Source organism: Pinus tabuliformis, chromosome 3_1, assembly GCF_031772625.1.
Source record: "Pinus tabuliformis cultivar Carrire ecotype Pingquan chromosome 3_1, CPIR1, whole genome shotgun sequence".
NCBI classification, from domain to species: domain Eukaryota; kingdom Viridiplantae; phylum Streptophyta; class Pinopsida; order Pinales; family Pinaceae; genus Pinus; species Pinus tabuliformis.
Genome location: NC_142301.1, coordinates 927,303,446 through 927,314,422, shown reverse-complemented (window position 1 = coordinate 927,314,422; position 10,977 = coordinate 927,303,446). Strand labels below are relative to the sequence as shown.

Genomic DNA, 10,977 nt, shown 5'->3' with positions numbered 1-10,977 from the left:
AGATCAGCGCTTTTTCCATATTTATGTGCCAATGTGTTTATCTAATTTTGTTGTTGCTTTACATGTTTTAAATTTAAAAAAATGAATATATTATGTATTTTTTTATGTTTGCCATTTTTTTACGATTTCTTCACCAATTTTTCCAAAACGATGTTTTTTGGATAGTCACCTATTTTTTGCTGATTCCAAGTTTTCAACATTGATCTAGGCAGATGTGCTTCATGGCACTGCCCTGGACACTCCCCACACAGGTTAAATATGTATGCCTAAATTTTTAACCGTTTTTCTGAATCAGGAGTGATGTTTATATGACTTTGTAATTTCTAGATGTTTAAGTGCTTGCTATAAAGTCTTGAGATTTGTGCTAATTGGTTGATGCTTAAATCTAGTATATATGTGTGTGTATGGAATGGTCACTGGAATGGTTTGCTTCATGAACATTTTTGGGAAGGACCACTCCTAGACTCCTACTCTCTGCTTTGTTCTATGCTCTAGCAGCACTATTCATAACCTTAAGCACTACGTTAATCATGAAAGGGTTCAAACTTCAAGAAGGGTTCCTTCTTAATGCTAGAGGCTCTAAACCAATTGAATTTGGATTGGAGATATCTTAGATACTTTACCTTGTGCACTACTATTTCTTTTCACGATTCCTGTTCACTGCATATTCTCATCTGAGAATATGTATATAAATTATGCCTTTTTTTAATTATCAATGAAGGAATTATGCTCACATTCTTAGTCACTTTGAGTGAGTCAGTTCTGCTTTCCTTTTTATGCCTTTAAAATTTGAAGTGTTTATTTTACTGATACTAACAAAATTTACACATACACTAGCAAACAACGGTCCAAAAATGAATAAGAGCTGTTCTAATGAATTCCAATGTCACACCGATCACATGATAAGTAGCAATAAGGTGATTATTCATTTTTAATGCCTAATCTATTCATAATAATTTCTCAATAAGGAGGACTGGTTAAACTTTTACTGGCGTCCACAACCATTGGATGGTATGGTCTGTTTGTTTTTATTTATGTATTCTAGGAATTTATGCATGAGGCGATTTTCCTAAGCTGAAAAGTTAGTGGGTTTTGTATTTAGAGGTTCATGCTTTACCGTTTTGGTTTTTTACTATATTTGCTGCTGCATATGTGTTGCAGATAGGAGGTGGTTACCTGTTTGGGCTGCCTATTGGATTTGTTGCAGACTCTATGGGATCTACTGCTGGTGCAACAGCTGCATTTCTTCTTGGTAAAATGGTTAGTTGACTCTCTGTGGGATAGATTCATTATTGTGTTGTTTTCTTTTGAAGACGATCTGATATTTTCTTGGTCTGTCAAGGATCACTAAAATACAAGGGCCTGAGCTTACAAATGCACATTATTTTTACAGAACTGACATCAGATTATTTATATAGAGTTAATAAATAACATAGTGCACATGCTCAAAATGTATGTTCTCAAGTAACAAGCTTCTTTGTTAAATGTACAAAGTAGAGGCTGCCTCAGCTATACTTGTAAGCAGGGAAAGATGCAGAAAAGGTGACAAAATTTAAAATATATGAGAGTTGCTTCTGAGTATACATCAATATTGGAATAAGATCCTCTTGTATTTCTTCTATGAAAAAACATCTAAATGCTTGTAAGAAAAACGGGAAAGGGAGGAGGCTGGAAGTACTGCAATATGAAGTCTATGGCTTAGAGGGTAGGCTACATCGTATTTCATCAGCACCATCTGTCTACTCCTCTATAATGTTCCCTTTTTTGAGCATTGGGAACAGAGAGTAACTAAGTAGTCTAGCAATTCCCATAGGCCATATCATAAAAAGCAATGATGTCATATCGAGGATTTAATTAATTAAAAGGTTACCAAGGAAAAATAATATTATAAGTCACTTTAATAAAAGAAGAAAAAGACCCATGGTATTAACCCATGGTATTCTGTTATGTTGCACTGGCTGTGGGGACGGGGGATGGGGGTACGGTGGGATGAGTTTCCGGAACAGCTAGAGTGTACCCCCAAATTTTCAGGGGCATCAGGTTGGGGAAGGCGAGTGTAACAACTAATTTTTATATTTATTAAAAAATTAAAATTAAAATAAAATTTAGTAATTCAGCATAAACATGAATGATAAATTAAAATATAAAAATTAAAACTATTACTATTTGAAATTCAAATTACAAAATAATATACTAAAGTCTAATACTATCTAATCATCATTTCGCATCACAAAAACAAATCTCGTCATCATTGCCCATTGTCAAGGACTTAAGAAGTGTTATTAGTCTGCTATAGCCTACATTCTACTACTGTCTACATAATCATTCTACGATGCATGATGAATCATTACAAAATTTAAATAGCAGCTAAACTTTAAAGACTAAATGTAAAATTTAATAAACTGTAAACATGAACAAGTCATTAAAATTTAATTATAAATCTCAAATTAAGAGTCTAGAAATTAAGAAACTTGCGAGACCTGTCATTAATTTAATGTACATCATAATCATTCAGAATCACTATTATTTACAGAGCACAAAGAGTATTACCATTCCATCTATTTACCTTAGAACATTAAGCGTTAAAGATGAGTTAGCCATTATGATGTTTATTTCAGGAGTAACGAATGTTATGTACAAAAGTAATAATGTCATAAAGTGAAAACGTTATATATAATAGATGATGTTTATGTTAATGTATTCAGGAAATTAGTTGATTGGTTCCTAAAATGAATAATGGAACTTGCTACGTATATAGACAACACCACTAATAATTTAGTAGCACATTGATATATCATCTTATCTCTCCTACTTGTCTCTTGCATATATTTAACATGGTACTAAAGTCGTGGTGATTTTGGCATAGGGAAATTTCAATGATTCATGCCAAGAAAAGGGTTTTCACCAAAATGGAGAAAGAGACAAGTTCAAATTGAAGGAAAATTAATTCATGGAGTATAGTGACTATAAGTTATAAAAATGAATATGTCATTAAAATTTAACAATAAATCCCGAATTAAGAGTCTCAGACTTCACCCTGTTGCTTGACTTTTACCTCACATGCAACCTTCGCTCAAGTTCTCTTGGTTCTGTTTACCTTTGCCGCCATGAATGGAGTTCTTTGCTCAACGCTTACCTTCGCCCACTGTCTTAGACTTCGATCGACTCTTAATTGCAACCCTCACAACCTGTGTTTACCTGCAACTTTTGCTCAAGCTCAATGTTTACCTGCAACCTTCGCAAGTTGTGTTTACCTTTGTTGTCGTGTCTCTGTAATAGTGTTTACCTTTGCTGTTGTCGTGTAGTGTAGTGTGTAGTATGCGGTAGGTTTAGTTTAGTGTGTATGAAATAGGTTTAGTTTAGTCGATAGGTTGAGGTTGCGATATGGTTTAGGTTTCAAAATTTATTTTTTATTTTTTTGACTTTAATGTTTTGAAGTTAGCTTTTCAAATTTATTTTTTTAACTTAAATTTTGTTGATTTTTAATGTATCTTGGACAAGTGGTTCCCCATGGGTTAGTCTCTACCTAGGGAAAAGGGTCCAAAATAATTCTTTTCCTAAGTGTGACTTTATAAAGTGAAAGTGACTTTATAAGTGGTAAAGTCAATGTTAAATTATAAAGTGAAAAGTGACTTTAGAGATAAAGTACAATGTGGGTACTTTATTTAATGGGTGAGTTAAAAAATAGAAAGTGAGAATTAAATGCACGTTTATTCTCATCCCTTGATTTAAATGAATCTGGGCCATTATATCTTAGGCTTGCCCAAAAGTCGTTTAGGGAAACAAACAGGGGAAAAGAAAAGAGAGACTGCATCCATTTTTCATGAGCAGACTGGAGAAAGGAGGCTAAGAGTTGGAGAAAAGTCCTGAAGGAGAAATTTGTTGCAGCAAGCTAAAGGAGTGATTTCTGGGCAAAGCTGGGCACAAAAATCAAGGTATAGAAGACAACAAAAGGTACAGTACGAACAACATTTAACGCTGTGAGCTGCATGTCGTTTGAGAGAAGTTTTTGAGATTTTTTTTTGAAAATTCTGCACAGTTTGTACAACGGTACGGAAATCCATATAGTTCGTATGAAATTCATACAGTACAGGTATGTATCCGTACAATACATATTTTCAGCTTCAAGTGGGCATGGAAATCGAGGCAAAGTGGGCACGGTTTTCAAGGTGTTTTGGGCTGAAGAGATAAGTTGTATTTTGTTGTTTTCTTTTGTCTGCAAATATATTTTTCCTGAACTTAAAAGATAAATAAATTTGAAGAGCTCTCTAACAGGTTTTCCCCGTAGAATATTGAAGTGGTTTTGCCTAGGTCTAAGTTGACCAAAAATCTGTGTGTATTTTTGTGTGTTGTTGGTCTGTTTATGTTCATATTTATTTTCAGCATGTGTTGACAGTCCCATGTGTTTTAATTTGAAAATTTCATTTCCAGAATTCTATATGTTGAATGTATGTTTATGGGAAAGGGCATTTAACTGAATGGGAGTGATAAGGTGAAATTAAAACCGGGTTGGGATTGCAGGAAACGTTTTATTCATAAAATTTCAACATGGTATTAGAGCTACAGGCTGAAAATTGCAGTTTGAACAATAGGTAGTAGTTTGGGACAACAAACAATGGTTTGGACAACAAACTAAATTTTTGGACAACAAATCCAGTTTGGATAGAAAACTGATATTTTGGGACAACAAACTTAGTTTGGATAGCAAACTGATATTTTGGGACAACAAGGTGAAATTTCACACAGACTGAACTTTTCGGACAACAAGGTGTGCTGGAAAGTTCATTTCTCCATTTTCTTGGTTTTGTGAATTTTGGACAGCAGTCATGGCCATGTTCTTAAGGATAGAAGACAAACTGGATGGGATATCCAACTATGCCGTTTGGAAGGACAAAATCCAGATAGTGTTGGAGGAGGCAACAATTTGGGACATGGTGCAGCCAATGGTTGTACCTCCTATTGCTGCAGATGAACTTTCTGAATTCAGAAAAAATAATGCAAAGGCAAAAAGTATTTTGATGGATGCAGTTTGAAGGATCATGTGGTTCCTCAGGTGAGAGGAAACACATATGCATATCAGATGTGGACAGCTCTAACAACTCTCTATAAGAGTACCAATGAGAGCAGGAAGATGGTACTCAAAGAACAATTGAAGAACATCAGGATGACAAAGGCTGAAAGTGTAGTTCATTATCTTGGCAAGGTCAAACATGTACGTGATGATTTGACTATTATTGGTGAGGCAGTTGCACCCACAGAGCTAGTTAGGATAGTTGTAGCAGGACTTCCTAAGTCTTGGGAGGTCTTTGGAGATGCTGTTACCTCTAGGAAGAATCTTCTCAATTGGGACAGATTCTGGGATGATTGTGTGCAACATGAGATACAAAAGATTGGCAGTGGTGGGGTGAAGATATCAGATGAGGAGGATGTAGCCTTGACAACCAGGGGGAAGAACAAAGGGAAGGCCAAGAAAGGGGCCTCATCAGAAGGGGCTAAAGGAAAGGAGAAGAAGAAGAAGAAAGATACAAATATGTCCAAAGTCAAATGTTGGGCATGTCAGAAGATGGGACACTATGCTGCTACATGTCCTGAGAGGAAGAAGTAGGGGAAAAAGGGTATTGCAGCTTCAACAGAGGTAGAGCAGTTTGCTTCACAGTTTGACAAAGACTTTGCATTTATTACTTCTACATCTATAGGAGTACATCATCCGATGTGTGGTACATAGACAACGGGGCTTCCTGCCATTTGACAGGTGCACGAGAGTTCTTTTCAGAGCTTGCAGAGAGGGCACTTGATATTGAGATTGTATTAGGAGATGACCGCACTGTGAGAGCTATTGGTGTGGGGACTGTGACCTTTGAGAGGGAGTCTTTGCCTCTTTTGAAGGTCATGGATGTTTTGTATGTTCCAGGGATGAAGAACTTGATTTTAGTGTCTGCTATGGAGGAGAAGGGGTTTGACGTCACTTTCTCAGGAGGGCAGGTATTGATGCATCCCAGGGTAGCTTCCATCACTTCGGCAAAAGTGATTGGAGCCCTCTCTAGGAAACTATACAGGTTCAGTTTTCAGTCGGCAGGAGCATTAGTGAGTAGCACATCTGGTAGCACTCACACTAGTACCACCAACAGTAGAGACTTGTGCGAGTTATGTCACCGAAGGATGGCACATATGCATCATGGAGCTTTCAGAGTACTAAGGGAGATCACTACTGGAGTTCCTAATTTCAGTGTCGAACATTATGAGCTCTATAGAGGGTGTGCTTTGGGCAAGTGCAACAAGTTACCATTCCCAGCGAGCGACAACAGATCTACAGGTATACTGGACTTGATTCATACTGATGTTAATGGTCATATGTCTCATGTGTCTTTGGGTGGTTATGAGTATTATGTTATATTCATTGATGACTACTCTAGGAGGACTTGGATATATTTCCTGAAGACTAAGGGTGAGGTCTTCAGTCGCTTTAAAGAGTTCAAAGCTCTTGTGGAAAAGCAAACAGGTAGGAAGATTCAGGTCTTGAGGTCAGACAATGGTGGTGAGTACACTGATGGTGGGTTTTCTGACTTCTGTGCACAGGAGGGCATTAGGAGAGAGTTCATGGTTCCTTACAACCCCCAGTAGAATGGGGTGTTTGAAAGGAAGAACATAGCTATTGTTGGGGTTGCTAGAGCGATGATTCATGATCAGGGGTTGCCTTTGTTTTTGTGGGTTGAGGCTTGCAATACTGTTGTTTATCTTCAGAACAGAAGTCCTCACAGAGGATTGAGGAATATGACTCCGGAGGAGACTTTCATTGGAGAGAAACCTCATGTGGGACATCTTCGTATCTTTGGATGTCTCACATATTCTTATATCCCCCAAGGAGCAGAGGACAAAGCTGGAACCCATGGCAGAGAAGGGTATCTTATGGGTTACAACGAGACTTCGAAGGCCTATTGGATCTTCATTCCTTCTAAACGAAGCGTGGTGATTAGGAGGGATGTGAAGTTCGAGGAGGAGAGGGCCTATGGGAGATCACGTGAGTACAATGAGGACAAGTGATGGTATAGGCAAACCAGGGTCAGTTGGTAGACCTTTAGGTTCACCAGACTGGGGGGTAGAGGTTGAGGTTCCCTATGGGGAAGCTTTTTCAGGGAAGAGGAGGCCCAAGTGGCTTCAAGACACCTTGAAGGAAGAAGAGTCTGTTGGTCCTCCGAAGAGGGTGAACAGGGAGAGTGTGCCACAAAAATGGTTTTGTAGTTATTTAGCCAAGGCTACCAACATTGTTGACTCTGAGCCTACTAGCTACGAGGAGGCTGCTAGCCAGGAGGTATGGAGAGAGGCTATGGTGGAAGAGTATGCCTCTATCATTAAGAACAATGTCTGGGAAGTAGTGCCTAGGCCTAAGGGCAAGTCAGTTGTGACTTCCAGGTGGCTCTACAAGATCAAGCATGCTGCAGATGGCAGCATTGAGACGTTCAAGGCTAGGTTTGTGGCTAGAGGGTTCTCACAGATAGAGGGAGTTGGCTATGATGAGACCTTCACTCTCATAGCTCGGTACACTTCTATCTAGTCCCTTATTTCTATTGTTGCAGAAATGGGTTGGTAGATCCATCAGATGGATGTGAAGGCCAGATCTCTGAATGAAGTTATAGAGGAGGAGGTGTATGTTGAGCAGCCATGAGGCTTTGAGGTACTTGGATGGGAGACCCATGTATGTCGGTTGAGGCGAGCACTCTACAAACTTAAGAAAGCTCTGAGAGCTTGGTATTCGAAGATTGATTCTTACTTGCAGCAGATGGGTTTCACGAAGAGTGATGCAGATCCAAACCTATACTACATTGTTGTAGGGGATGATTTGTTCATTCTTGTGTTGTATGTTGATGACTTGTTCATTACTGGGGTAGAGAGACTGATTAGTGGTTGCAAGGAGGATCTTGCTATGGAGTTCGAGATGAAGGACATTGGGATGATGCATTACGTTTTGGGGCTTGAGGTGTGGCAGGAGGAGGGGCATATCTTTCTGGGGTAAGGGTAGTATGTTGTGGATGTGTTGAGTAGATTTCATATGGAAGACTGTAGATCCATGTCTACACCTATGATCACCAACTAAAAGAAGCTTCATGCTTCAGATTCTAGTTTGGTGGATCCCACATTGTATAGGCAGCTTATTGGTTCCTTGATGTATCTGGTCAACACTAGGCTAGATATATGCTTTGCAGTGAACACACTTAGCCAGTTCATGTTTGAGCCCAGGAGGGTGCACTGGGTAGTTGCAAAGCACATTCTTCGTTACGTGCAGGGGACTGTTTATTATGGTCTGGACTATAGGAGGGGAGATGGAGTGAGGTTGGCAGGTTACACAGATTCAGATTGGGTAGGGTACGCTTCTGACAAGAAAAACACTTCAGGGTGTTGCTTCGGATTGGGTTCGGCAATTGTGTCGTGGTTCAATCGAAAGAAAAAGTCAGTTGCTTTAAGCTCTTTTGAGGCTGAGTATATGGCTGCTAGCCAGGCTAGTTGTGAGGCCATTTGGCTTCGCAAGTTGTTGTATGGCTTATTTGATCAAGAGTTGAGACCGACGGTTATTCACTGTGATAATCAGAGTTGCATTAAACTCACAGAGAATCCAGTGTTTCATGACAGGTCAAAACACATTGACACTAGATATCATTTCATCAGGGACTATGTTCAGAAGGGGGCAGTGAAGCTGGAGTATATATCAACAAATGAGCAGGTGGCCGATGTTCTCACGAAGTCCTTGCCAAGAGGCAAGCATGTCCATTTTAGGGACAAGATGGGTGTGGTGAGAAACACTTTCCTTGGTAAGAGGGAGTGTTGATTTTTAATGTACCTTGGACAAGTGGTTTCCTATGGGTTAGTCTCTACCTAGGGAAAAGTGTCCAAAATAATTCTTCTCCTAAGTGTGACTTTATAAGTGGTAAAGTCAATGTTAAATTATAAAGTGAAAAGTGACTTTAGACATAAAGTAGAATGTGGGTATTTTATTTAATGGGTGAGTTAGAAATATAGAAAGTGAGAATTAAGTGCACATTTATTCTCATCCCTTGATCTAAATGAATCTGAGCCATTAGATCTTAGGGTTGCCCAAAAGTCATTTAGGGAAACAAAAAGGGGAAAAGAAAAGAGAGACTGCATTCATTCTTCATGAGTAGATTGGAGAAATGAGACTGAGAGCTGAAGAAAAGTTTTGAAGGAGAAATTTGTTGCAGCAAGCTAAAGAAGTGATTTCTGGGCACGAAAACCAATGCATAGAAGACAACAGAAGGTACAGTATGAACAACATTTAATGATGTGAGTTGCACGCTGTTTGAGAGAAGTTTTTGAGATTTTTTTTTGAAAAATCCACACAGTTTGTATAGCGGTACGAAAATCTGTATAGTCTGTACATAATCAGTACAATACAGTCCATATCTGTATAGTACATATTTTCAACTTCAAGTGGGCATGGAAATCGAGGCAAAGTGGGCACGGTTTTCAAGGAGTTTTGAGCTGAAGAGATAAGTTGTATTTTGCTATTTTGTTTTGTTTGCAAATGTATTTTTCTGAACTTGAAAGACAAATAAATTTGAAGAGCTCTCTAATAGGTTTTTCTTGGAGAAGATTGACGGGGTTTTTCCTAGGTCTAAGTTGACGAAACGCCTATGTATTTTTATGTGTGTTGCTGGTCTGTTTATGTCCATATTTATTTTCAACATGTGTTCATAGTCCCATGTGTTTTAATATGAAAATTTCATTTCCAGAATTCTATATGTTGAATGTATGTTTATGGAAAAGGGCACTTAACTGAATGGGAGTGACAAGGTGAAATTAAAACCGGGTTGGGATTGCACGAAACGTTTTAGTCATCAAATTTCAACAAATGTTTTAAAAGTTTAATGTGCATGATATTGGGGGACGTCCTAAAGTCCCTTGAAGAGTCTCTGATTTTTTGAGGGACGACCTGGAACTCCCCAAGTCCGTGATGGAGTGTCTGGCCAATTGAGGAAGTTTTCGACGAATTCCAATGTACTTGGATCGTCGAGACGAAGGGAACACCATGAATTTTGGTGGGGACGGGTCCCTGTGCAACATAGGTATTCTGATAGCCCATGATTATTGAAGGAAATGAGATCTCACTCCTTAGGTATGCATTTGGATTATTGTTTTGTTGTTGTTGAGTTGAGATTTTGGAGCTTGTTTAGGTGAGAGCCCACATTATGTAGAGGGTTAGTTTTGGTGGTAAGTGATCCACCCTAGCTGCTTTGGTCAGGAGGGGTTTCGGTAATGGGATTATATACCCTAGCCAGTCAAAGAGGAGGGATCAAATCAGATCCACTCGCTAGGGTTTAACGTGGAGATCACGAGGAGAGGTCAGTCAGATCTCTCACAGGTGCACAACATTTGGAGAAGAAAAATTTAGGAGGTCAAATTTTGTGTTGTTGCATTCATCTTTGGAGGCCACAAATTCAACTTATTATCTAGCCAAGCATGCCATGTAGTAGGGGACATTTACAAATCTATTCTAGGTTCTGAGATTGAATTATTGGCATGCAATTTGATTTTGCATATTAATAAAAGTAAGGCTGAGTTTTCACCGCTCTTTCTTGTGTTGAATTGGAGTTGTAGTTTCTGGGTTTTTACATTGCAAAACTTGTGTGCTATGTCGATAATTTAATGGTGCAAATTATGCGACTTGATTGGGTTTTGGAAAAAGAAATTTATGGTTTATTTTTCTGAAGCAAAGTCTTGGAAAAATTCGTCAAATTATTTTTCGGGATATTACAATGATATCAAAGAAGGTTCTCCCACTAGCTTGAGGGATTTAGCGGTGTCATCCATTCCAAGAGCGTTAAATTTTTGATCCATGTTAATCCTACGAAGGTGATTTGGCAGCTTAAGGAGTAGGTCGAAGTAGTTGTGTGAGACAAATGGAAGGGGTCAAACAAATAACCCTAGAGGTTGAACTACTCAGGTCAAAAGGGCCGAGTTTGGTAG

At 38.7% G+C, this 10,977-nt stretch overlaps 1 protein-coding gene across 1 annotated transcript in view; it reads left to right on the top strand.

The window, feature by feature from the left end:
- Positions 1-899: 899 nt before the first annotated feature.
- LOC149190781 (uncharacterized) overlaps positions 900-10,977 on the top strand; it is a 229,592-nt gene continuing 219,514 nt past the window's right edge. The window contains exons 1-2 of the mRNA XM_089410591.1: positions 900-917; positions 1,105-1,260. Of these exons, the coding sequence (XP_089266717.1) occupies positions 900-917; positions 1,105-1,260 (174 nt within the window). The remainder of the gene's footprint in view (positions 918-1,104; positions 1,261-10,977) is intronic.